Source organism: Embiotoca jacksoni, unplaced genomic scaffold (genome assembly GCF_022577435.1).
Source record: "Embiotoca jacksoni isolate LCO1_2020_lvr unplaced genomic scaffold, fEmbJac1.0.p SCAF_34, whole genome shotgun sequence".
NCBI classification, from domain to species: Eukaryota; Metazoa; Chordata; class Actinopteri; family Embiotocidae; genus Embiotoca; species Embiotoca jacksoni.
This window is the reverse complement of record NW_027185386.1, coordinates 215,611-242,500: the sequence shown is the minus strand read 5'-3', so window position 1 is coordinate 242,500 and position 26,890 is coordinate 215,611. Positions and strand designations below refer to the sequence as shown.

At 41.2% G+C, this 26,890-nt stretch overlaps 1 protein-coding gene across 3 annotated transcripts in view; it reads left to right on the top strand.

The window, feature by feature from the left end:
* asic2 (acid-sensing (proton-gated) ion channel 2) overlaps nucleotides 1–13,988 on the top strand; it is a 298,844-nt gene extending 284,856 nt beyond the window's left edge. For all 3 annotated transcript variants that reach the window (XM_069165354.1, XM_069165355.1, XM_069165353.1), the window contains 7 exons: nucleotides 3,239–3,389; nucleotides 3,731–3,787; nucleotides 8,577–8,730; nucleotides 9,439–9,530; nucleotides 9,982–10,061; nucleotides 10,644–10,712; nucleotides 12,009–13,988. In XM_069165354.1, the coding sequence (XP_069021455.1) occupies nucleotides 3,239–3,389; nucleotides 3,731–3,787; nucleotides 8,577–8,730; nucleotides 9,439–9,530; nucleotides 9,982–10,061; nucleotides 10,644–10,712; nucleotides 12,009–12,110 (705 nt within the window). In that variant the 3' untranslated portion in view covers nucleotides 12,111–13,988. The remainder of the gene's footprint in view (nucleotides 1–3,238; nucleotides 3,390–3,730; nucleotides 3,788–8,576; nucleotides 8,731–9,438; nucleotides 9,531–9,981; nucleotides 10,062–10,643; nucleotides 10,713–12,008) is intronic.
* Nucleotides 13,989–26,890: the final 12,902 nt, after the last annotated feature.

The following is a 26,890-nucleotide window of genomic DNA, read 5'->3' as shown; positions in this document are numbered from 1 at the left end:
ACCTACTCTGAGACAGCAGTGAAAGTTTAATGCTGCCGGCCAGAAAAGCAACACAAGTGGCTGTAAAGCTCTGCAGAGCTGAGGAAATTAGTAGTCATGTGATCCATTGTGAATATTAACATATTGATTAAAGCCCCCTTTAGCAACTGGGCCACAATTGACTTTTACCAGTAAGTCAATTTTTCACACATCGTTTAAGCAGGAAATCTGTCTTCCATAATTGGGGCAGAGAATTAGAGAAAGCTCGTCAACTTCGCTTCATTTCTTCTGGAAGAAAACTCTTTTTCACATACATGTGAAGAACAAACATTTTAGAGCTAAAAGTTGGTTGGATTAAACAGCTGAAAATGTAACTACTTGTACAATTCAAACCTATAATAACCTGTCTATCATCACCAAGACAGTCAAAATAACCATGGTTTGCAGGTGAGTGATGGAAACACACCCTCCTTGGTCTCTTGGTTTTTTTGAGCTCTACAAATACACTGAATAAGAGTGATTGAAATCATAGAAATGTCGAGTATTTCAGGCAAAATTTGGGGAACTTTTCTCCAACAAAATTCAGTTGAAGTGTCGCCACATCACAGCTCAGTGTGCTGCAGCGACTCACCTCAGCAGTAGGCAGGAAGGAGCAGAGGAGATCAATCCAGGGATGGTTCGGCCTCTCGGGTAATGAGCCTCCAGGGTTTCTGTCTCAGCTCATCTGTCAGCCCAGTTCTGTGACTGGCAGGGCGAAGACATGCCCTCCTCCGCCTGCCTGCCTGCTGTGAGAACACTGCCCCTCTCCGCAAGCCGGCGCAGTGGGAAACGGCAAATTTAGCTGCAGCTAATTAATGCAGATCTGTACTTTCCTATCAGAAGTCTGAGGAAAATCCCTCCTACTGCGAGAAGTTCTCACCTGTGTCCTCGAGAAACCTGGAGGCTATTTTTCAAACATGCTCAAAAAACAATCATGAAAATGATAATTGGGTGCATAAGTATCTGGGGCAAAGATGTGAAATGAGGCCTTGTGGAGTAAAAAAAATCAAATCAAAAATGATGAGTGGATCTTTACAATGGATACCAATCAGTCTGCCTGTGAAAATGACTTCGACAAAGAGTTTAAATGAACTCATTTCGGCTAATAATATTAGGCCTAGATCAAAGCGGCTTTAATCAAGTGAGCTACAGGCACAAGATACATAGCCTATGGTAAAGGCTGAATGGGTTCTCACAGGCAGGCAATTTCAGATTTAAGTTCTCCCGACACAGAAATTGCCCTTCTGCGGGCTTTTAACTGGAGCTGAAAGGGCATGGTGTTTCCTCGGTTTACACTCATTCTTCCCGAGGATAAGAGAGTCTTCATCATACTGTTATTCCTCTGCTGCCTCTTGATTCAGGAAATAGAAAACAATACCATAGATGACGGCATTTTTTGGAAGTTTGTGACTTACTTGTTTACTACAATTTGTTGTTAAAGCAGAACTTTAAAATGTATATTTGAGATTCCCCAATTAGCGCTAACACAATGACGTCAATGTACTATAATCCACCCTGTTCTCAACTTTTTTAACAAGGTCCCTCACTGATCAAGTTGTAAAGCTTAATTAAAGCATTGCTCTTTTATAACGGGGAGCGGAACATTGATTAATAACACACTAAGTGGGGCACAGGCCTCGGCTCTTATTAGATAGACCATAACAGGTCAGCAGGTCTCAATACACTGAAAAGTGATATTGAGCACCTTAGATTATCTGATTACAGGGGAAATAATCAGATGGCGAATCGGCCACAGCTGACTCTAATTAGGCCAGGAGTGAAGATTAGCTGAGGTGTGAAGGTGACTTTAAAGGTTAAGGCGTGCTGAGGAGCACCTTTCTTAAGTCTCTCACAAAATTAATAGCGTCTGGATGTCTCTATTCATTGCTTGCGCTCGCTGCTGGCGTCGCGGAGGGCATGTTTAATTATCACAGGAGACGTACCCAGAAATGTCTCCAAGACTTCTGGACACTGAAATATTCAGCGTGCGAGGTTGCTGTTTGGATTGTGTTTGAATTTATGGTCCTAAGTGTTGGTGAAGCGATTGTGTCTGCAGCACTAAAAAAACAAAAAAAAACAACACCCCCGAAGCGGAGATACGTGTGGGGGGTGGGGGGCAATTCAGTCAGTACTAACAAGCAGACTGTGGCCAAATCTCACCTGGCAGGATGTTGTGTTTCGCCTCATCCAAAAAGAATTGCTCTCTTGGCAACAGAACCTGTCTCACTTGTGGCTTCACTGCCATGACAGTGAAAGGAGCTAAGGACCGGTAGGGGGAGGGGGGTGATGGATACGGTACACAGCTGGACCTCCCTGCCTGTGTTGTGGAGCAGATGGGCCTCCGCACTGCTCGGCCCAGCGTCCCTGTTTTCTCTTCTGTTGTTCCCATCCTCGGAGCTGCAGGACAACATTTGGAATAGTTGTCTTCTCACCACAGATTGCTGCGTTTGTTTTTTTCCACCAGACTCTGGTTATCTGTTGAATTGTTTTCCGCACCGCCTGGTTTGTTGTGTAGCTCTTTTGCTTCTCGGTACTGGCTGGGTTTTGAAGACCAAGAAATGAGTTTTGGAGAGCTGCTCCCTCTGTTTGTCCAGATTATGGACTTCAGACGTGTGTGCAAGTCCTCAGAAGTTCTTTTATAAAAAATCTTGAATTTCTTTCGCAACAATTATTGTACTTATTGCTGGAGACAGAAATATGAATCAAAACTTTTTTTATGCAAGCTGTTCAGACGTTCTACTGCAGGAGGCCATTGAACTATTTTTTTGGGGAGTGACCACAATCACACCTACAGCTGCTTCTACCGTTAGCGCCGACAATCTTTGAATCATAAGACAAAATGATGGTGTGAAATGTCAAAATGAATTTTTAAATTACTGTATTGTCTGATCTATCCAGGATTTCCTGCTGCTTATATGGGTGCAGGTCTTGTTATTTGATTAACTATATTGCTAGGATGTATTATAATGTTTATCTGGGAAGTAAAGAAAGAAATGCAGTATGAATGTCAATAAAATCATGTACTTAATACACAATTAGAAACCCTATTGGTTTCCCGTATCAATGTGAAAAAGATATTTATATGCTCTCTGCAGTATTGCTGTAGTATCTGCTGTATTACAATGTTAAGATGTGTTGAACACTCCTCTGGTGTGTGTTTGATCTGCACTACTGCTTGCTCCGGGCCCGACTAACCCCCGACGTTCTCTCTCGCCTGTAGCTGACCTACCTGCCTCCCCCCTGGGGAGAGTGCGAGTCCAAAGCTCTAGAGTCGGGCTTTTTTCAGGTCTACAGCGTAACCGCCTGCAGGATCGACTGCGAAACACGCTACATCGTGGAGAACTGCAACTGCAGGATGGTGCACATGCCCGGTGAGCAAACACACATCAGACAGAGTAGAGGTGACGGCGAACTCGGCATGCATTCATAAAAAGGTGTTTTCAGCAAGGTTGCGGTGTTTTATGTGGGATTAAACAGCACTGAGAGGCCTCATATCAATATATGACAAGTCAATACTGGATTATGTGTTGGCATTTAAAAAAAGCTCCGGGATTATGTGTCTGACAGGAAAAAATGTGCTGTGCCTCGCAGATTGTTTTATTCGTCACCCTGTTTACACTTTATTTATTTATTCTTTCAAGAGTGTAATATTTCCACACCAGCATTGAGTCAACACCTCCTCTAAAGTCTATTATTCAAACTGTTTCTGTAGGTGATGCTTCGTACTGCACACCTGAGCAGTACAAAGACTGTGCTGAACCTGCCCTCGGTAAGTCTGCATACATGCACACTCAACATGGCGCAGGATTACACACGCATGCTGTATGATGGTTTACATGTGATTATTGCCTCAGCAAAGGATTAGAATCTTTTTTTTTTTTTACTGTTGGCACAGCTTTGATGCTAAACCTGCTTTAAAGATGAGCAATTTTAAGCTTCAGACGGCTCAAGCTAAGAGCATCTACAATATATAATTATGAATGCGAGAGCACAGCGGTAAGAAAAAGGTCTAGTTGACATCCTGTGTGTCTGTCATTGGACATCACTTAACACAGCATGTCGGCTCTGCAGGCACACCAGTTAGAGTTTTTGGAAAGTTCGTATCACCTCTGAACTTTTTGATTTATCAAGAGGAGTCATCTAAATATTTCTCTCTGTGTGTGAAGGGCTCATCAAGTCTGTAACCAGCATCAGAGCAGACAGCGACTCCTGTGTTAGAGTTCAATTTAATGCATGGATAGCCAGAAAGATAATGCGTCACATTTCCTGCATTGAGGTGAATTATACAGCCATGTAAAAGGTTTTGGCAGCCTGGACTCATTCCTTCAACAGCCGAGATTTTATATTAACTTTGACCGATTTAGTAAATGTAGGCTCATCCTGCCGCTCAAAGATAATGATCTGATTTTCTTATATTGACATTTTATGAAAGTGCCCTAATGCCTCAATATTTTACCGCACACAGAGAGAGAGAGAGAGAGAGATGCATGAAAGACAGATGAGACTCACTCTATGATTTTATCTAAATTAAATTCCTTGGAAGGCTTTAAAAGTCATGAATTTAGCCTGCTAAGCCAGCAGGATCATAAAGAGATGTTTTGTCATCTGTTTCCTGTGTTTGATCATCAGAGGCACAAAAAGGCAAAAGCCATGTATGGGCTGGACGACTGGACATGTTGCCAGTTTATTAAAAGGCAAATACGCTAAATTAATTATCCTCATGTATTTTGGGGTAATTTCAAAAAATACCGGAGGAAAATTAAAGCTGCAGACACTAATCCACAGCATGAATGCCATGAAGGACAACGACAGTCTGGCAAAGGGAGGTGGGAATGGACTTGAATAATTACAGAGAGAACTGATGAGGAGATGCTGAACAGGTGGCCGAGTGGGTGCAGTGAAGGAGGTGAGCTTGGACCAGTGAAGGAGGTGAGCTTGGACCAGTGGAGGAGGTGAGCTTGGACCAGTGGAGGGAAAACAGCATACGAAATGTATGAAGTGGGATGAAGCCGAAGGGAGGAACCAACAGGCAGAATGAACACAAGCACGGCAAGAATGGTGAAATCAAGACATTCCATTCACCTTCACTTACTCGGGTGGAGGCAGAAATCTTAAAAACTGAGCTAATTCAAACCTGAACAGATAAAACAATAACTCTCTGAATGACATGATTCCTCAAGTTAAATGTAAAAAATATGTTTTTATTAACTGTTGTTGTTGTTTTTATGTTTTTATTAATGGGCACCACTTAAGTTGCTAGAAGGCTATTGCCCATTTAGCATCATAAGTAATGTCAATGGTAGTGCTCAATAAATAAAGAGCTCTCCATGAGATTCATTTATTTTCTGGCATTGTATTTAAAAAATGTATAGCATACTTAAAACTATTACCTAAAGCTGCTACTTACTATATTCATTCTAATCTAAAAAGAAGTTTAGATAAATAAAAGCCATAAGTGAAACCATAAATAATAACTTAATAAAATAATAAAAGCTACTGAGTAATGATGCTCTTTGTCAACTCGACTGTTGGCCTGTGGGAGTTCCAGCAGCATCAGTACAACCTCCTCTCCTCCCACACCGTCCTCTCTCCTCACGCTGAATTATTTCTGGAAAGCCAGAAAGAGACGGAAAAAAACACAGCAGCAATCATGTAATCAGCTTTAAGGCTGCAGACATCTCGTAAAAAACATTCAGTGTAACTCACCAATGTCATTCGAAAGAACTCCAAGAATGTAGAAGATGCATATTTTCCTCTTTCTTTCCTATAATAGGCTTAATTGTTTTTGGATCACAATCACAATCCCAACACACACACACACACACACACACACACACACTCTCCCACACACACACACACACACACACACACACACACACACACACACACACACACACACACACACACGGCTTGGATCATTGAATGCAAATGTAACTCTAAGTGCTAATTTGCTCGACCCGCCAGAGAAGATTTCTCACAGCACAGTTTGATAGTTTTTTTTCGATCACTATAACTGTGTCACTCAAGTTTTGGAAGCAGCACTGAAAATACTTTTTTCCAATTGGAGACAGATGCATCTGTTGTCTGGGAACAACTTGCTTATCTCGTCATCTCCTTTTGAAGAAACACAGACGGCTTAAAATTTTACATCCAGACATTTATTCCAAGTTTTTGTTGAAGCAGCTTCAAAAATGATCCAATCTGCCAAAACTGTTGTAAAATCTTTGGTTTTATCAGCAGTCTCTCTTGTCATAAAGACATTTATTTATACTCTGTTCAGTTTTAAGTTAAGCATTAACATTTTGAAAAACTTATCAGGAGGAAATGAATTATGATAATTTGGTCTTTTAGATTTAAATGTGCATGAGAGAAAAATATTGAGGGAGGTGGACAAAGGTAAGAGGGTTAGACAAAGAAATAAATCATTTGAATGCACGCAGGCGTGCTCCCATCTATCCAATAGCGTCTCATTTGAATAAAAATAAGAGACCACTGAGAAGCCATATTGAATTTCCTCTTCCAATTACGTGACTGTGTGGCTGTGCAGGCTGTCAGTGCACCGTGGGGGATGTGTGCCTCGTGCTCTGTGATCGGCACGCCGGCCTCACTGAGAAACAAGCCTGATAACATTAACTTCCCCTTTCTTTTCCATTCTGGGAGTAATAGCTGGATGTGCAGGTAGATTTTAAATCTTAAGAAGTTTCACTCTGAAGGGAGAAGGTCTTTGGGCAGTGAGTAAAGGCTCCGAAACCTGTGGTCAAATTACATGAGATCAATTGAAGCAACTTTAAAAATGTGGACTTTAAGAAAGTGATTTGTTAGCAGCCTCGGTGCCAAAGAAGCTTTCAGTGGGGCTCTATTTGAAAAGCTTGTGTCGCTTAACATTACCATCACTGCTGCAAGAAAGTTGGTGTTGTGTAGGAGGCTGTGGGCTTCGCACGTAATCATCCAGGGCATTCAAGCTTCTTTTTTTTTCTTTACCCCTGAGTCAAACTGCCAAAGCGGAGCCTTGAATACAGCTTGGCATTTCTGCATCAGGACTCTGCCTCTGTGAGGGTGAAGGCTGTTTCACAGATGCTGCCGGAGGGCATGTTTGTGTCCGCTGCTTTACATCCTCTCCTGTGACACGGACCATGACATTGACTTGTACTGTCATTAGGGCTTTTATGGAGTAAACATCCACATGACTCGAGACACGCCATTAACGGGGCCGTGTGCGCACTCACATTTTCTATTTTCTATGTAAGTACAGTGTGTATGTGAACTCTAATTTAAGTCAATAAGAAAAGAAATGTATTTTTCTGTGTGTTTCTCTGACTGTCAAGATATATAATCCTGATGCCGCCGAGCACAAACTTCCAGAAGCTTCAGGCCTGTTGTTTGGTTTGAATGTGACCGTCGTATCAGGATCTCTCAGTGTGAACTGGTTCAAAGTACTTCAGCTGAGGTGGAAGTTTTGAATCAATATCAAATCTTCACATATTATTTAACTGTCACTTTGTTGAGAAATAGAAAGAAAAAAGAATTTCGTAAAAAAATGATCAGGAAAATAATATCGTGAAGAAATTATATTTGTAATTTGATGCAGTTCATACATGTTTTTGTTGGTGTTCAATGACATGAAATGATTATTGAGTTTATAAAATGACAATAACTTGTAAAAAAAACAATATCAACTGCACTTCCCCACAGTCCCAACTGACTTCTCCGGAAGTCTCGTTCTGTCGACCCAACAAATTAAGATGTAAAGATGTTCAATCTCCAGTCATATAAAGCAGAAAAAATGGCAAATCATCACTTAAAAAAAAGTATATATTAGTGAATTGTTGCTTAAAAAACATAAAACATTATCAAAATTGTCAGATCATTTCCTGTCGCTCAGCTGATTGACTGATCATTTTTGTAGTGACTTCAAAATGCTTCAAAGAAAAGCTTAAAGTCTTTATAGATTTTACATTATCTTGACATATTTTACATTTTTCATTTAACTTTTGAAACCACTTTACTATTATATTTTAATATCTCAATAGTAACTTATATTGTCAGCCTCTTTTTGTACCTGCTGACTTTATCAAATTTAGCCTTTTATCATATATTCTACTTGTAATAACATATATTTTATGGCCTCCACTAAAGGTGCATTTTCTCTCGCAGTGTTAGATTAATATATCGACTGTTTTAATGTGCAGATGACTCTCTTCCTGGACTTTTTTATTACATTTTGATATGACACCTGTTAAGTACAGGTAAAGGGCCTTAAAATACAAAGGAAAAGTTGTTTTGGATAAGAACTGCCACAGGGGTGAAAGCCTGAGTCAAACTGGCACATTATCGCCAGAATATTCAAAACCACATCAGGAGATTCACATCCAAATCAATCATTTAAATGGATGTCTCTGTACGTCTGGGACTGTTTAAGGGAAAAACTCACTGTGCATCTAAAATTTGTTTTCCCTTGCCGTCATCATCATCCTCCTCCTCCTCCCTCGTCTCGTTTTGATTTTCATTCCCAAAAATATTTCCTCTCCTCCCATCTCCGTCACCGCATCTTTGTGCAGCTAAACTGTCTGCCGTGGAGAGCAGCAACTGCATGTGCAGGACGCCGTGCAACATGACCCGCTACAACAAAGAGTTATCCATGGTCAAAATCCCCAGCAAGACCTCGGCCCGCTACCTGCAGAAGAAGTTCAACAAGTCGGAGAAGTACATCACGTGAGTAGACATCTCTACTTATCATTATGTTTGCTTAAGGTGCTGCAGAATGTTTTTGCTGTATTAAGTTTTGAAGAAGCAAACGATGCTGTGGTAAATTCTCTAAACTTAAGTATAATTAAACGAGAACAAGTCTAATTCATGAAATCATCATTGACACAGATTTAATCTTAATGTTTTGGGGAATTTATTATCACTTATGTTTTATTTTTTTCTGTTTTCGGGTAAACCAGACATTTGAGACTCCTCGTGAACATATGTGCACGACTTCTCATTAAGGCTTTCCATCTGTTTCCTAATGGTGAGAAAATATGAAGCTTCTGCAATCCTTCATGCGAATCACTGATCAAATCGAAGGATTGTTGGACTGGAAAAGTCAGTACAACAATCACAAATTGTTATCCGGTCCATAATTTGATACCATATTCATAGAACCCGCTTCGAGGCTTCTCCCAGCCAGACACCAGCACAAACCACGAGCCTCTTCACTGCCCACGTTGTTTCCCACAGTCCTCTCAATAAGGTTTCTAAATAACTGCAAGCTTTAACTGACAGAGCACGTCGAGCACGTCCTCCTCCCATGCAATGGTCGTGTTTCCCGTCTCGCTCAGCTTTGTAGGAAACAGATGGACTGTTGCTGATTGAGTTTTCTTCATTACCTGAAGTGGGACTCTTTAGGACAAATGCCCTGTTTTTTTACTTTTGCAGAGACAACATCTTGGTGCTGGACGTGTTCTTCGAAGCTCTGAACTACGAGACTATCGAGCAGAAGAAAGCCTATGAGGTCGCAGGCTTGCTGGGTAGGTTTGCTTGGTGGTAACCGTTGAATTTTTCCAATGCTGGATTCAATCGTTCAATCAATGATGCCTTCATAATTAATGAGACAACATTAACAAACAACCGATGCTGATGAAATTGTATGATTTTGCTCATAAGCAAAATCTGGCAGTTTTGTCTGTTTCTTAGAGACATGGTGGCAATTAACCTGCATGCAAGCGTTAACCGGACATAAAGAGGCCTCTAGAACTGGTTTGGTTTTATGTTGACAATGACTTTGAGTCCGGCACGGATACCTGAAGCAACGTACTGCTGTGCCCGTTGCAATTTTTAACACCAGGCTTAAAAAAATGATCTCCCTTTCTGCCTGTCAGCTGGGTTCATGTGTTGCAAGTAGATCAGAATACACTCTTTTCCTCAGCTTTGGCATCAAGGTCTGCTTCTCCCTGTGTGACTGAGTCTTTCCTTCTCCAGGTGATATCGGGGGTCAGATGGGTTTGTTCATCGGCGCCAGCATTCTCACCATCTTAGAGCTGTTCGACTACGCTTATGAGGTCAGTGTCAAGAGGCAGTCGCCCCACTTTATCTCTTATATACCTCTTTAAACACCTAATTAGTCGCACACATCACTCCTCTACAGACTCTCGGTTTCTGTCGCACAGTAAACTTTAATGACGATGAAGAGGTAGAGCATTGACCGTGAAAGCTGTCAACAGAAACACTGTCACTGATACAAAAAGCTGAGATGATATTTTCCATTCCCTTTGCTGAACTGTGCGCAGCTTTCTAGAGTTTCTCTTGCTGCTTTCAGCTGCACAGGGTTTTGATGAGCACATAATAGTCCTCGCCTCCCCTAGGGTTTTAGAAATACACCGAAAAAGCCATTTTCAAAAGATTTATTTTTTCTCATGACCATAATGGAGTAAAGGGGATAAGAACCCCTCGTGTTGCTGACATAAGCAGTTCCCAAACAACTTTCAACAGCTTTTATGCTGCAATTATTATAATGGTGTAGTTTGTTGCCACATTTGCCTGCGATTTACGTTATTTTTACTTTAAAGCCAAATGTTCCCTTACAGCCAGTGATGACATGGAGGTCTAATGCAACAGACTGACTTTTCTTTTCTGATCTGCAGGTGGTGAAAGACAGACTACTGGACTTACTGAGCAGAGAGGAGGAGGAGGAGAGTCATGGAGAGGATGTGGTAAGAGCGGCCTTTAACCCTCTTCACTTGTCAGTCTTCGTCACTGAAAGCTCCGTGTAAGTGGAGCGTGTAGATTCAGCATAATGTCCCTCACTCTGATCATGCATATCAAACCTTGTCCTATTCCTAACTCACACATAAGCATCTCGAAAGAGCACCCAAGCAGGATCGACTGTAACACGCCGACTTGGCAGGAAACACTCTGCTCCTTGAGGGAACTCTTCTTCAATATAAGCAGCAGCAAGGTCTCTGCTGAGTGAACTAATGACCTCTCAATAAACACATAAAGGAACAGTACATCGTTGTTGAATCGACAAAACCAAAAGCGACAGTATAAGGAGGAGTTGGTGGACGGAGCTGCAGCAACAGATTTGGATGAGGGTATCTTCAGAGTATTCAGGGAGAATTATCTGGTTTAAATTTTCTCCCCAAACGCCTGTATGGATATTATGGGAGTGCGCCATTTCATTAGCTAAGTGCCGATTACATTTCCATTCGAATGCACATCACTACAAATTATGTAATTTAGCTGTTAACTCTCTCTACCATGGTGAAATCTGCAGGATGATGACAGGTAGGTAATATTGCCCCCTTTTGCACTTACTCTTAAGTGTCACTTCCTGCCGACTGGGGTCTCTAAGATAGACTGGATATAAAAGTGGGCGTAGTTTACAGGTCTGAAAAATTAGGCAGATTAGGAAGTGCCTTCAGCTGCAATACCAGCGAGTGCCACTAGAGGTCGGCTCCAAAAAGCCTCCGGCTCCATAGACTCCCATTCAACTTCTCTCATCAAATCCAAAGTGAATAAAATGTGTCCATCAGTTATCTCGGTGTTGTTAGCTAAAGTCACTCCTTCTTATTAGTTTTCTGGAGGTCCATCTGAAAATAATCCCTCATTCATTAGAAAAGAAGATTCAAGAAGACCTGTTTTTGGGGGTGTGTCTGTTTGATTGACAGGTCTGTGGTGCAGTCAGGTTACAGCTATCGGTGGGCGGGACGTAGTATCGTCAGGTTTCCAATATGATCCAGTCAGATCCACCGCTCGCCCCCCCCTCCCCCGGCTCGTCCAAATATGGTCACTACCGGCTTTGAGCCGCTCCAAACTAGCAAGATGGCGACGGCCAATATCCGAACTGGAGGCTTCATAACGGCCGTTCACAAACCAACGGGTGACGTCACTGTTGGTTGCTGCTTGGTCTTTATACCCCGTCTCCAAAAACTCCCACTCTGATGAGCTAACTTGCCTCTTCATACTTTGTGCTAGCCTTAAAAACTCTTTCAAACTTTTTTCCCCAGAGTTCCTGTGACCCGGTGGCAAACCACTCGGAGTCCATCAGCCACACCGTGACCGTCCCTCTGCAGACGACGCTGGGCACCCTGGAGGAGATTGCCTGCTGAACTGCTCCGCCCCCCCTGTCCACCAGGTGGCGCTACATCCTTTGTTACGGCATCCCACAGGACCTTAACAGGGGAAGGGAGGAGACGAGGACAGGAACAGGGGTTGGTCACACCCCCTCTGTCTGACGCACTAATGGGGATTAAGGAGCTGTCAGCTGGATTTATCGGCACTCTGTCAACCTGCACTGTGTTCTGTATTCGGAGGGCAGCCTCAGCTGTGGCAGACCTGCAGTGGGCTCTGATCTCCACATACACACACACAAACAAATCAGACTGGGTGGGACAACGACCCATAAAGAGGAACTCATCCCTGTGCAGCATATCTATGTAACACATTCTTATGTCGCTCACTGCCAAATGAAATGTACAAAATTGGTTTCGAACTGTCCAAACTGCATGCGTCGATCTATCTTGCTCTCTTTGCTGATGCATACGCTGGACTGCAATGTTGCTTTACTGTACATGTGTGCCATTTGTCTCTCTATCCGCGACAAGGGCCCAAGGTGAGCTGTCGAAGACTTCGAATGTACAGATTGAACATATGGTTGTTTAAAATCATAGTTCAGGTGTGACCAATCCATCTCTGAAAATCTACTCTAATGAGCAATTTATTATTTCTTCGCTAATCACGGGGGAAGTAGGAGGGACCGCTGATGTATAAGCATTGCCGAGAGAAAAAAAAAAAAAAAAATGAACATTTTGTTTTGTTTACTGAAAACAGTGAAATCTGAATATTTCGCAGCTCACGTTTTGCATATTTTTTTGGTCCTGTCAGTTTCGGTTTAATCAGTTTACTAGAAGGAAAGTTTGCCCCGCGACTCCTGCAGCGTTAAGCTCTTCTTTATAGGCATCCTTAAAGGGATGTCATACTCTTACTGTTAATTTATGTGAATAAAGGACTGGCTTCTGGCTGCTGCTCCTCATCACAGCACCCAGAAAACGGAGGCAGAATCTGCCTGCCAGACCAGCAAAAACAAAACGCTGCAGTGAATGAATATGGTCGTGGTGTTGTTTCAGCATTATTTCATTAAGAGAATGTCAGGGTGATATTCAGACAGCAATTACCATTTCATCAAGGATAGCCCCATTTTGTCCTCCCAACAAAAGAAACCCATGTTTATTAAAATGATCAAAAAAGCACCATAAGGAGAGTTCAGCCAGGATGTTTTGTCTTTTTCATTTTAGGACACAGGGTCTGCTGATATGATGTAAATAATTATGTTAATTCTTTTTCTCATAAAAACGGGTACCAGGCAGACATATCTGAATTAGATCTAATTTAAAACAAATTTGGTCAAACGTGAACTCTGAGTCCAGAATTGGTGCATCTTTTTATAATTTTACTAAATCTGCAGTTGTCAGTATGTTATGTAACAGCCAGTAGCATCCTGGGATAGTTGAATGTCATGCAAAAAAAATGAAGGACACACTTTGCTATAGAGCACCAGACATCCATTACATATATATGGCTTTACACCAAAAGCTTTTGTGAGTCTATCTGGAAGATTTACTGTGTCAGAGTTTTCTATTTCTAGTCCATGATCATCCTAGCATGGTCTTCGTCATCATGGTAATGTACATTACAGGTAGGAATGAATTCAAGTGCTTTGTGAGGCTGTTTGAATTATGATTTCCCATCTGTGGCTCAACCTGCTGTCTGTGTACTATCTCATGTTGTGGCTTCAGACCATCGGCCTGGCCAACCTGCAGGGTGCGAGACGAACGCGTCTCGCTTCTCTCGGCGGCGACACCGGCTGCTTCTTCTCTCTACTTTGGCTTCTATTGTTATCGCAGGACAGCGTTTTCTCATTTTGTGATGCAGCATACAGTGTCTGTTTTTAATGTGAAACGATTAAATGAAAAAGTTGTTTTGCAGCGGATGGCGTGTTGTGGTGGTAAGGCCGAGCGAGACGAGCTTAATTGTGTCTCACCCTTCGACACCGAGGACATTTAAAGTGCTTGACACCCGACGGGAGACGAGAAACACAAAGCAGAGTCTGCAGCCTCGCTCGCTGCTCTGAGGATGTACTTTGATGCTCACAACAAAATGCTGCTGTCAGCAGACTAACGTGTTCACACTGACAGCAGCACGTAAAAAAACAAACATGTTTGCCATTTTAGTTTACCATGTTAACATGTTCACATTTGCTAATTGGCATTTAAATGTTTACAGCTGAGGCTGATGGGAATGTTTTTAGTGATTGGTCAGGAACTCCATTATTGGCTTAAAGAATTTTTGGCCCTAATGGGGGCACAATGTGAAAGCTAACGGACCACCACAGTTCTTACAATGCACTCTGAGGGGAACAAAACATTTCATGTTGATTCATGTTTTCAGATAATTCAGTCTGCATCGAAGTGAATGACCAAGACTGATGTTGTCATTCCAAAAGGCAAAAAGCCCCAAATTTAATTGAAAAGAATGCAGTTGTTGTGCGACTTTTTTTCTCCAGATATACAGTGGGTACGGAAAGTATTCAGACCCCTTTAAATTTTTCACTCTTTGTTTCATTGCAGCCATTTGCTAAAATCAAAAAAGTTCATTTTATTTCTCATTAATGTACACTCAGCACCCCATCTTGACAGAAAAAAACAGAAATGTAGAAATTTGTGCAAATTTATTAAAAAAGAAAAACTGAAATATCACATGGTCATAAGTATTCAGACCCTTTGCTCAGTATTGAGTAGAAGCACCCTTTTGAGCTCGTACAGCCATGAGTCTTCTTGGGAATGATGCAACAAGCTTTTCACACCTGGATTTGGGGATCCTCTGCCATTCTTCCTTGCAGATCCTCTCCAGTTCCGTCAGGTTGGATGGTGAACGTTGGTGGACAGCCATTTTCAGGTCTCTCCAGAGATGCTCAATCGGGTTTAGGTCAGGGCTCTGGCCGGGCCAGTCAAGAATGGTCACAGAGTTGTTCCGAAGCCACTCCTTTGTTATTTTAGCTGTGTGCTTAGGGTCATTGTCTTGTTGGAAGGTGAACCTTCGGCCCAGTCTGAGGTCCAGAGCACTCTGGAAGAGGCTTTCTTCCAGGATATCTCTGTACTTGGCCGCATTCATCTTTCCTTCAATTGCAACCGGTCGTCCTGTCCCTGCAGCTGAAAAACACCCCCATAGCATGATGCTGCCACCACCATGTTTCACTGTTGGGATTGTATTGGGCAGGTGATGAGCAGTGCCTGGTTTTCTCCACACATACCGCTTACAATTAACGCCAAAAAGTTCAATCTTGGTCTCATCAGACCAGAGAGTCTTATTTCTCATAGTCTGGGAGTCCTTCATGTGTTTTTTGTCAAACTCTATGCGGGCTTTCATATGTCTTGCACTGAGGAGAGGCTTCCGTCGGGCCACTCTGCCATAAAGCCCCGACTGGTGGAGGGCTGCAGTGATAGTTGACTTTGTGGAACTTTCTCCCATCTCCCTACTGCATCTCTGGAGCTCAGCCACAGTGATCTTTGGGTTCTTCTTTACCTCTCTCACCAAGGCTCTTCTCCCACGATTGCTCAGTTTGGCTGGACGGCCAGGTCTAGGAAGAGTTCTGGTCGTCCCAAACTTCTTCCATTTAAGGATTATGGAGGCCACTGTGCTCTTAGGAACCTTGAGTGCTGCAGAAATTATTTTGTAACCTTGGCCAGATCTGTGCCTTGCCACAATTCTGTCTCTGAGCTCCTTGGACAGTTCCTTCGACCTCATGATTCTCATTTGCTCTGACATGCACTGTGAGCTGTAAGGTCTTATATAGATAGGTGTGTGCCTTTCCTAATCAAGTCCAATCAGTTTAATTAAACACAGCTGGACTCCAATGAAGGAGTAGAACCATCTCAAGGAGGATCAGAAGAAATGGACAGCATGTGAGTTAAATATGAGTGTCACAGCAAAGGGTCTGAATACTTATGACCATGTGATAGTTCAGTTTTTCTTTTTTAATAAATTTGCACAAATTTCTACATTTCTGTTTTTTTCTGTCAAGATGGGGTGCTGAGTGTACATTAATGAGAAATAAAATGAACTTTTTTGATTTTAGCAAATGGCTGCAATGAAACGAAGAGTGAGAAATTTAAAGGGGTCTGAATACTTTCCGTACCCACTGTATGATGATAATAACTGCGAGAGACTTCCCCGTGATTATTTTTGACTATGAGGTCAGTAAGCAGACCTGATGTGGACAGATGTGATCCACATTCTTCAAGCGTGACTCGCCCAAGACTTCATTTCCACTTTGGTTTGTTGTTTGTGGCGCTGATTTTTAACAATATTATTTCAGTGAATCGGTGAACTTTTTTGACACATCTGATCACTGATTTGTCCAATTTACTCAGTCAGTGATGGGACTGGATTACATTTGACCAGGTGACGTCACAAAATTTGACTTCATCTCTATTTTTGGACAGGCATGTTGTTGTTGTCCCCAGTCTGAGGTAGAGTTAAGAGTGCTGATCACTCCAGTTGTCCTCAGGTGTGTCACTTCCTGGGAGGTGTAGAAGAGGACCTCCGAATGAACTGGAGGGACATTTGTGACTTTTATTCTTATAAACCTACTTTATTCTTATAAAAGTCACAAATGTTGGAGCAAATGGAGTTGGAAAGAATGAGAGAATGAGTCGGCACAAAGAAGCAGACAACTCCTACTAAAGGAGCGGATGAATAACGAGCCATGCTGGATCAATTGTAGTGTAACTTGGCAAGGTGCAATTTCCCCTCTGACATCTGTGCTACACGGTCCTAATATCGGCTGCAGAGTTCCTCTATTCAGCCTAAAATGATTACAACAGCTTGGACAATGGAGGAGTCACGCCACACCAGCGGAAAAATCCACTTGAAACCTGATTTAGCTCACTGGTCAGGTTTTATTAGGCGTCACTACTCTTAAGAAAATCTAGCAGTGGCAGAAGTGAGGGAGTTTTATATCCGTCCTTTCTCTGCGCTTTTACATTTGTTTCATTAGTTGTCAATGCATTTTCCTGTTTACTTGTAAATGAAATAATGTGTTAAAGGAAGGAGATGACATTCATCTTCAGAATGTGTCGTAACGGTAGAAGCAAGAATGCGTTCAGTAGTTAAAGGGTCCACTGGGGGGATTATCCTCCCTGGGACTTCCACTTTAGTTTAAATTCAGAGTATAGCAGTTACATTTTCAGAGTTAACTGTTTTGTAAAAGGCCTCCTTTTGGTTTACATAGATTAATATTCAACACATTGCTTGAGACTCCTATCTGGGAGCCGCTGCAGGCTGCGGTTCAGCCTCAGTTCAGTTTCAGTTCATTTAGCAGATATTTAGGCATCGGAAATTGCCTGCAGGTCAGCCATAGTGCGTCAGCTACTCATTGTAAACACACTGATTGCCTTGGTAGAGTGGGAACTCGCACACAGTGAAGGATGCAGAAGTACTTAAAGGAGCCTTGTAGAAACAATAAGATCAAATGCTTTGGTGCGTGAAAGTGTTTCATGAATCAATTTCGTATGCTAAAGCAAGAACAGAAGAAGCCAAAGACAAAAACGAGGGCTGTGGTGTGTATGACTAATGTCAAAGTCCAGCAAAACGTAGTGCAACCAAATCTTTTTCAGTGTTTACAAAACTTGCTTTATTTTCTTGCGTACGTCAAAGCAAGATGGATTTTTTTTTTACATCCGAACACGTGTCAGATCCGTGTGTCGGTATTGCAGCAGCTGTGCATCCAGCTGGGTCAGTCAGGTCCAACCAACACTAAACTGCTGGCAGTGTTCAGAGGTGGGAGGCCAGCCAAGGATCATGTTTTGGTTTGCTTCACTGCAACTTGTTGGAAGGAGTTCCTCTGAACCTGAACGACAGGTCATCTGTCCCGCCTCTCTGAATGTGACCCGGAAGGACTCGGTCATTTAGCACACATACTCTTTGCCTCCGTTTGGTTATTTATTTTCAGTCACGCAAACAACATTGTTTGGGTGAGGAAAAGATCAGGGTTTGGATTAAGATAGAGGATGTTTGTGGTCATAAACATGGTTGGTGTTAGAGAGAAGTCAGTTTAAAGACACACCGACTATCTGAACGACGTCGGGAAACAAACGGCATTCTACTGCGATGATGTCGGTCCATCCATCCACCCGGGACAACCCACAATTTATCAAACGTGCATCGAATGTGTTGAGTTGTCTGACCTTGAGTGTAACTCAACAAAGATACAGTATGTGGTTATAGAAGACCAGACAAACCAATAAAGATTCACATTTTACAATCTGGAACCAGTGGAAATTACCGATATTATTAACAGATGATCAAAATAGCTCTTGATTTATTTTTTGTCGATCAAGTCATCGATTAATTGTCTGATCGTTTCAGCTCTGCTACAAAATGTAATCATGTACACCTGTACAACTAAAAATGTAAGTTATATGCTAAACAGGTCATTATTGCCTCTGTTAAGTAGGGTATCTATTCAGCTTACGTTTCAGTGCTTGTTGGCAGGTTAACTCAAAAATGAATTCATGGACTTAAATGAAATTAGTTTGGCTTCAGGCCAAGAAAAACCTTTTGGAGCAAATTTCAGCACCTTGGATTTCATGTTGTTTCATTGGTTGTTATGGACATTTGTGTTCGCAGAGAGTTTTGGCTATTTTGTTTTTCCGTCTTCAAATTTAATCCAGTCTTCACTAGAATACATAAAATATATGGATCAACTCCAAAAAAACTACTCTTTATTGGGGGGGATAATCCAAGCCCTTCTGTATGATTGATTCTTGTGATTGTGCAACTGAAACCTTTGTAATTACAGATCTCCAAATCTATACTTTATAGGTTAGGTTCACATTTTGTTCCCTATCACTGACACTGAAATTGCTTCAAATCTTATCAGACCAGTTACACCAACCAATAACCTCTACAGGGTGCATATGAGCATACAGGTTTCATTAAGTGAATTTTGAAATCTAGATCCAGATGCAGATTCAAAACATCATTTTTTTATTAATCATAAATCGTCTTCTTTGTCTTCTTCTTCAGAGTTTGCTTTCTACTTCAGGCATATTGTTGGTACATCAGTCGTTATAGGATATTGTCACACCTATAGTTCAAGGCTGGACAAAAGAGCGGGCACCACACTTGAGTTGTTACAAAAAATAAATTTATTACATATCTAAATTAACATTAACATGAAGACAAACCAAAAACAACCCAGAAAGGGTGGCAGCCTGGGGAAAGAGAAGAACTGGTAAATCTCCATGACAACCTGACACCGGCCGCCAGGCTCCTGCAGGCAGCGGCCGGTCCAGAGAGAGTTGTCACGTTGTGGAAACTATTTCATCCCCTCACAAAACACCAACAGCATGTTCATCAATAAAAGAACAGAACCTCAAACTGGATTTGAAGCCAACTTTATTCAATCTTCTCTGCACTCGCAGCTAATCAGGCATCACACGCTCGTACTCTACGTTCATGTCAGAGAGAGAAAGGCAGTTAGTGCAGAGTGAGCAGATTAAAGAGCAAATGAGAGATAATTGGAGTTTGAACAAAGAGACAGGTGTGCATTGATAGTGGGACGTCCAGTGGAGACCTGAATGAAGACAGAGCAGAACATCGGGGAGAAAAACAGCTTCATTTTCCATCTTTTCACGACTTTAACCACCACTGTTCGTTTTGAATTCTTCGCCTGTTTCTAATTGGATCTGTGGACTCTTTCACCTCAGTGAGGCCAAACTGAGGATGATGCGTTTAACCTTGAGATCTATAATTCATGCTTTGGTAAATTTGAGCTCACAAAAGCAATACTGAAAATATAATTGCATTTTTGATTAAAAACAGACACAATTTAGAGAACTGTGGACTTAGTCTGACCGAATATAATCTGTTTTAGAGCTGGACGAGTGCATCTTTTATTTAACCTTTGCCAGCAGTTACTTTGGGCTGAATCATATTTAATTACCTGTTGGCTGTTTATTGCTTAAGAAAGTTGATTACTAATTTAATCACAAGCCACAGACTCATCAGGTCGCTCTTTTCATGTGCTCCAAACGCGCCCCGGGGAAATCAGTGGCATTCGGAGCAGCTAACAAGGCTGATAATCCATTCAGGTAATGAAACCACACAAACATCCACCTGACCAGCTCTCCTAACATGTCATGTGTCAACATTCCTGATATCCTCAGGACAGCTTTACAAATGTATCTGGGAGTCTGTGTGTGCCGTGATAATTACTGAAACAAGGCTGCCACATCCCACACGTGTCACAAATCGTCACGGCCTGATGAGTTAAAGCCCCGTACAAATTCCCTTAAAGAGATTTACAGGAAGACTTTGAAAGTGAAGTCATAAATTGATGTGTGTATTGGGCCGTGCTCATTTGCACAATTGAAGTGTACCTTCAGATTGTGACTTAAACTTGGCTCATAAGTATATTCGACAAACTCTAGTTGGTCAGATTAAGAAAAAGCTTGTGACAGTTGATGACGCCCGCAGACGGATTTAAAACCATCTTTCTCGACTGGATTCCTCCGGCTGACTTTCAAAAACATGTCATGGTATTATTGTCATAAACATTTAACAAGTAGGGGAGTTTTTTTGGAGGGGGGGGGTTTCAAGCCTTTTCTGAGGACTCAAAACCCATAAAGTTACTGATTTAACAAGGACATTAAACTTATTACCAGTAACTAAAAACACTCAAGTACAAGTACCTCAAAATTCTGTGTGTAATGTCCACCCCGCCAACAGGACCTCTCGCCTCCCCTTTGAACAGAACAAAATACAAACACAGCCTCCTCATAGAACCGGGGTTATGTCCAATGTCTACTATTTATTGATGTCGTTCCTGTGAACCCGTTTACTTTCATCTCCGTGTGAGAGTCGTTCATGCATTTTTCTCTCACTGAAAGTCGCACAAATTTCTTTGGTACTGTGCTCTGTCTGTGTTTCATGAAGGGCAGCGCCTCGTTCACACGGACGCAGCAGAGCAGAAGGCCGACAGGCGAACGTTACTCGAGTTTAAGACGAATATACATATAAAAAAAATTGCGTAATATAAAGTTAAGCTATCAAATGACAAACCTCGACCTCTAACTGTGAAATGAGGGAAATACCTCACATCACTGTACAGAAATACCAATTCTCATTATCACTAATAAAAAGTATTTCAATTTTATCTAACATTCATGAAAATGGATGAAAAACATTTTGGAGATGTAATTCAACTGGAGCAGAGATGTGTGGGAAAGAAAATGTTTCAAAGGGTCATTTGTTTTTCCCTGAACACAAGTGAGACTGAATAAAGATATGCAGCACTTCCACATCAAAACCTTCATAACAGAACTAAAGAAAAGGCCTAGAGCACTAGAGCGTGGACATTATCAGTCAGGTAAAACTATTGGATGTAAAAACTAAACGAAGCTAAAAGAAATGTAATTGTTTATTTAAATTAAATTTGACCAAAGAATATTAAAAGAAAGTGCAAATCCCAAAACAAGCTACGAGGTAACGCTGGAACAGGGAAGGGAATGAGTCAGAGCATGTTTGTTTACTTGTCGTTGTGTGTGTGTGTGTGTGTGTGTGTGTGCGTGTGTGTGTGTGTGTGTGTGTGTGTGTGCGCGAGTGAGTGAGTGAGTGAGTGAGTGAGTGTGTGTGTGTGTGTGTGTGTGTGTGTGTGTGTGTGTGTGTGTGTGTGTGTGTGTGTGTGTGTGTGTGTGTGTGAGTGAGTGAGTGAGTGTGTGTGTGTGTGTGTGTGTGTGTGTGTGTGTGTGTGTGTGTGTTCCTCAGTAAAACGTATTGTGCCAGACAGTGATAGATAATACTACCTGTAGGGGAGATCTGAGCCGGAGGATTGGAGGGAAACCTTTTGAGAGGAGACTCTGAAATTACAATCATTTGTTCTCTCGCTCATCCATCACTGAGAATTGCACTTGGTACGAGTTACATTATGAAAAAAGTCATCTGGGGAGATTACTGCGTGGCCCTAATGCTGTGCAGCACCTCCGAGGCAGCCACGTATTGGATTAGATCGGCCGAGAGCAGAGGAGCCCGCTGCTGTTATCATGACCAGATGTCCAGTTCTGATTCAATAACACATGGCCTTCATCACCGTCACTCCTGAGAAATATGTATTTATAGGGCTTTTTATTTCATCCTGTATTTCAAAACACAAGTGAGTAAACAAAGTGGAGTGTGACATGGTTCTTATTGCCTGAACGCTTACAAGTAGGATGTTGGGATTATCATTACAAAATGACTTCAGGCTGGAAACATCTTGCCAGGAACGGGTGTCCTCAGTGGACTGTGTCCTGCTCTGCTTGTGCCATCTAGTGGTGATATGGACCCAATATGTTCTCCACAGTCTTCTCCATATACACCATTTAGACTTTTTATATTCATACCGTGAGAGGATCAGTTTCATAATAACAAAGTCATTTAATGTGCAAATACTCTAAAATTAAATGTCAGTGGAGTATTGTTTGTGTATGTGTGTAAAACTACTAAACCTCAGTTGTCCTAATTTGATTTTTCCTTTTTGTTTTATGGCCAAAAGTAATTAGACACCTGTTTTTTTTTTTTTTACTGTTTAGCATCTTATTGAAAATATTTACCTGATTAAAGTGACAGTAAATTTGAGCTAAATGGTCAAGCTTGCACTGTTTGTTTTTTTACATCAAACAAAAATGAAACAACAAACCATTGTAGTTTTTGATTGTGTGCATGTAAAATACTTAAAGGTCCAGTGTGTAGGATTTAGGGGGATATATTGAATAGATAATATAATTTAATATTCATTAATTTGTGTATTGTCACCTGAAACTCTGAGCAGGTCGTCTTCCTCAGAGCCAGTTTTGTGACCACTGCAGGTTCTCCGAGACACTTGGGAGGAGACGGTGAAGGTACTCAGTTAGTTGCAGTTTGCAAACTCACCTTTAAATGCCACTACAATACATTTTACACACTGATCTCGGCTGTCTGGATATGTTTATTTAAAACAACTGTTGCTGTATACTTAATATGCACGCAGGTAAAATGGGCTGTAGTTGCTCATTTTGGTTTTTCCGTTGTTTGCATTGTTGATTTGTCTTTTAGACACATTCAGCAAGTTCTTTTCTTATAAAATCCTGAAACCATGATGAGGCATACACTTGCTTTTGACATCCAAATTTCAGCCAGTATCACAGGAAATCAATTCCTTGTTCTTGTGCAAATCATTTGAATCCATCACAGGGATGGCTCACCCCAGCACTCACAATAAAAAATGTAATATGGAGTAATAAAACCTTTTTCAAACTAATGGCCTTGGTCCAAACCATAAAAGCAGCATTAGAGCACTCATCAGGTGGATGCACATGTTTATACTCTGTTACGTTATTACAGCAGGTTACACTTCCAAATAAAATGTTAAAACAAATACAGACTATAAACTTTGTAATATGATCACACACATCTGGCAGCAGCTCCTGTGTTGTTCTACAGAATCACTGAGTTCCTGAACTGAGGAGTCTCAGTCTGCACCTGAGTAATCAACTCATTGGAAACACCTGCCACCGTCAGCTGGAGATCAAAAGGAGCAAACACACACACACACACACACAATGGAGGCAGCTGGATAATAGCTTTGTGACAAATTATCATAATAAATCAAACCTCCACACGGAGAAGACAACATAACAGGTAAGATAAGACTCTAGCTACATGAATTGTAATGTATGAATATCAGACTTCACTAAAACAAATCAAATTTGAAGTACAGCCACCAGATGTGCAAAGCATGACAGTAAAGGAATCCCTCGACTCTTCCTGCGATCATTTATAGAGGTCGGCTTTCTCTTATTCACTCTGTTTAGAAATGTAAAGAGGCTATTGTAAAGAACTCTCTTGCTCCACAGTTATAAAACACTTCCTCAGCGATTTGCATCTCAACCCCATAATTCAAACGGGAAAATGAGCGTTAAAGTCACGTATTTTAATCTGAAGGTCATCTCATCCTTCTCCAACAAAAGCCTTTAGACGAGAGCCATTATTTAAATTCCCCTCAAACGTTCAGCTCGGGGTCTAAACCTGGAATACATCCAGCTTGGCTCATACAGAAGTGCCATATATCTCGTCATTGAATTCGCATTCAATTATAGCTCAATATATCATTTTCATTACAGCCGCCTCCAACGGCCTCCAAATGAGTTTCAAGGCTCTCCTCATGCAAGGTTCATGTTCATTGTTGTTACACAGTTTTTTCATGACTCAAAATAGGCTTTATCACTTATTTAGTCTGTTATTTTGAATCTATTCATTCATGACTTAAACCTTGAATTGAGCTCCACCTTTTGTCCTCAGTTGATTAGGTTTGCAATTTTTTTTTTTTAAAGGAAAATAAAAATCTTGTTACAAAGAAACACAGAACACAAATTTTACCTGAAACTATTAAAAAATATTATTAATCGTCAAGTTAAATAACAAAAGACTAATTACAATCCTCTGCATGGCTCCTGCCACTGATTTATCTGTATGTTTTTTATTTTTTTTATTTTTGCTCCTTTGTTTTGATTTGTCCTTGAAGAAATCTAGAATTAATTTCTCAAACAGTTTCATGTAACATCACAAACTGTCTCGCAGTCCTCAGCACTCGTTCGTTTTCTATTTGCAAAGATGTGAATTTACGAAAAACTAGTTCAGTTCTCTTTTGAGTCATAACTGTAATCTCTGTCAGATATAGAAGCTCCAATAGAAATATGATTATAAATGTACCTTTGACACTTTCACATAGACGTGAAACTTTAGGTTTTCGAGTGGATTTATTCTCACGGCTTTAAAGATTGCAAGGTCACTGAACAACTTATCACACTTTTGTGAAACTTTTAACATTTTGGGAAATATAAGAGTTCAGAGTTCAGAACTCATAGAATGTTTAAGTTTATTTAAAAGACTCCGTGGCGGGGCAGCCAGCTTGTTTCTATCTAAATCAGATAGGGACTCGATGAGGACTTGTTGGTGACGTGTTGTAATTGTAGTCAGCATATCCGTCTGCCTGGGATGTTTCCAGCTACAACGTGAGGTTACCACATTTACCAAACTTGGCAACCTCACTATAACAGCAAGAGTGAAGAAAGCTGCAGTCTCTGCACCTCGTTCCAGCACGTTGCTAGCCTGGAATTATAGAAACAAATTAAATTTGTAAATATTTGGGTCAGGACACTCTGTTCACGATAGTTTTCGAGTCGTTGCAGACTACTTGGTGTAGATATTTGGGTAATGTTGAAACCATCGGAGCAGCCTTTAACCAATTGGCCTTAACCACCGTATGACCTATGTTGTGCGCCAAAACTCACAGGCAGCAAACAACAAAGACCGTCCCTCCAATGCGGGCAGACTGCAACACCATGTTGGTAAATGACTGTTTGTGTTTTTTTGTGTTGTTCTTTTCAGGCGTTCTTTGCTCCACTTTCAATTCCTCAATATTTGCTTGTATTGCTACAACCGTTCATATTGCTTCATCAAGGCCTAGCACTGCTGCTGTTCTTGGAATTACATTTGGAGCCATACCTTGACTTTCTCATCGCACTTGGCGGTCGCTGATTGGTTGATCCTTCAGGGTTTCCAGACTAAAATCACAACAAAGACTGAAACTGCGAGCGATAGGCGGGCAGAGTCCGGCTAGCAGGTTGAATCTTTCTGGAAACTTTTAATCTGCTATAATTGTTTTGGAAAAAAAAAAACTGCCTCCAGGTTTGGGTCAGCATCTGTAATCATTTTACAGATGCTTTCTTTCCAAACAGATGTTCTGTTTTGCAGGTACGAGGAATGTGTGGCCTCCATATCAGCCACTGAGCGGGTTTTGTTTGTTCATGATGAAAATGGATCTGTGTGCAGCGGCGGCACACCTTCACGTATCGTAGCTCCGTTTTCTCACTAGAGCAGCTTCGCTAATTAGAATGATTGTTAGCCTCTTTAATTGGCTCTGCCAGCAGCAGTCTCAGGAGTCACAGGATGCTCACGGAGGTAATTGTATGGGAGACAGACAAAGAGAGTTGATGATGTATCCTCACAAAACTTACCAAAAAGAAACTTCACTACATAGGCCCAATAATGGGCTTCCTATCTTTTTTCAATTATAGAACCTGAATGGGGACGGTAATGAAGACTTAGTGCACAAACCAAAGCTGTGTGTACCACAGTAAAGTTATAAAAACTTAAACAAGTTCTGGGACACCATTAGGGAATCATTTAAATTATGACAAACAGCGTTTTACATGAGGCATGTTTTCATATTTAAGTTTTGATTGAACTTTGTGCACGTTCAATGGGGATTTTCTGAGACACTAAATAGCTTTTCATTGACCTTCTGAAACTGAATATACATGTTGTGTGATGATTAAGTGTGCATTACCTGAGTGAAACAAACAACCAATGATTGAATTTTTTATATTAACGTTACAAATTGGTTGCTCAAAATTGTGTTTGTGAACAGCATCATAATTATGTTTGACCTTTTCATTATGTTGACTCCTTTTATCTTTAGTTCCCATGTTTCATTGCCACAACAAAGAAATTAAATTGTGTGAAATTCCTCTGAAGTGCATTTAAATTCCCTTCCAGACCTTTGACTTGTTTCTGACTTGTCTATCACTCTGGCTAGAATCTCTCCTCAGGCCGACCACCTGGAAAACGTTTGTGACAAACACGGAGATGTGACGTGTGAAGGGCTCTCAGGGACCAAAGCTCAGGACCGCAGGCTGTATTTTAGAAGCACTGGAGCCAACAACAGGTAAACACGCACACATTAAACATTTTGACATATGAAAATGTTCGAGAACACTTTTTTTTTTAAGGATTATTTAAACAAGCAACA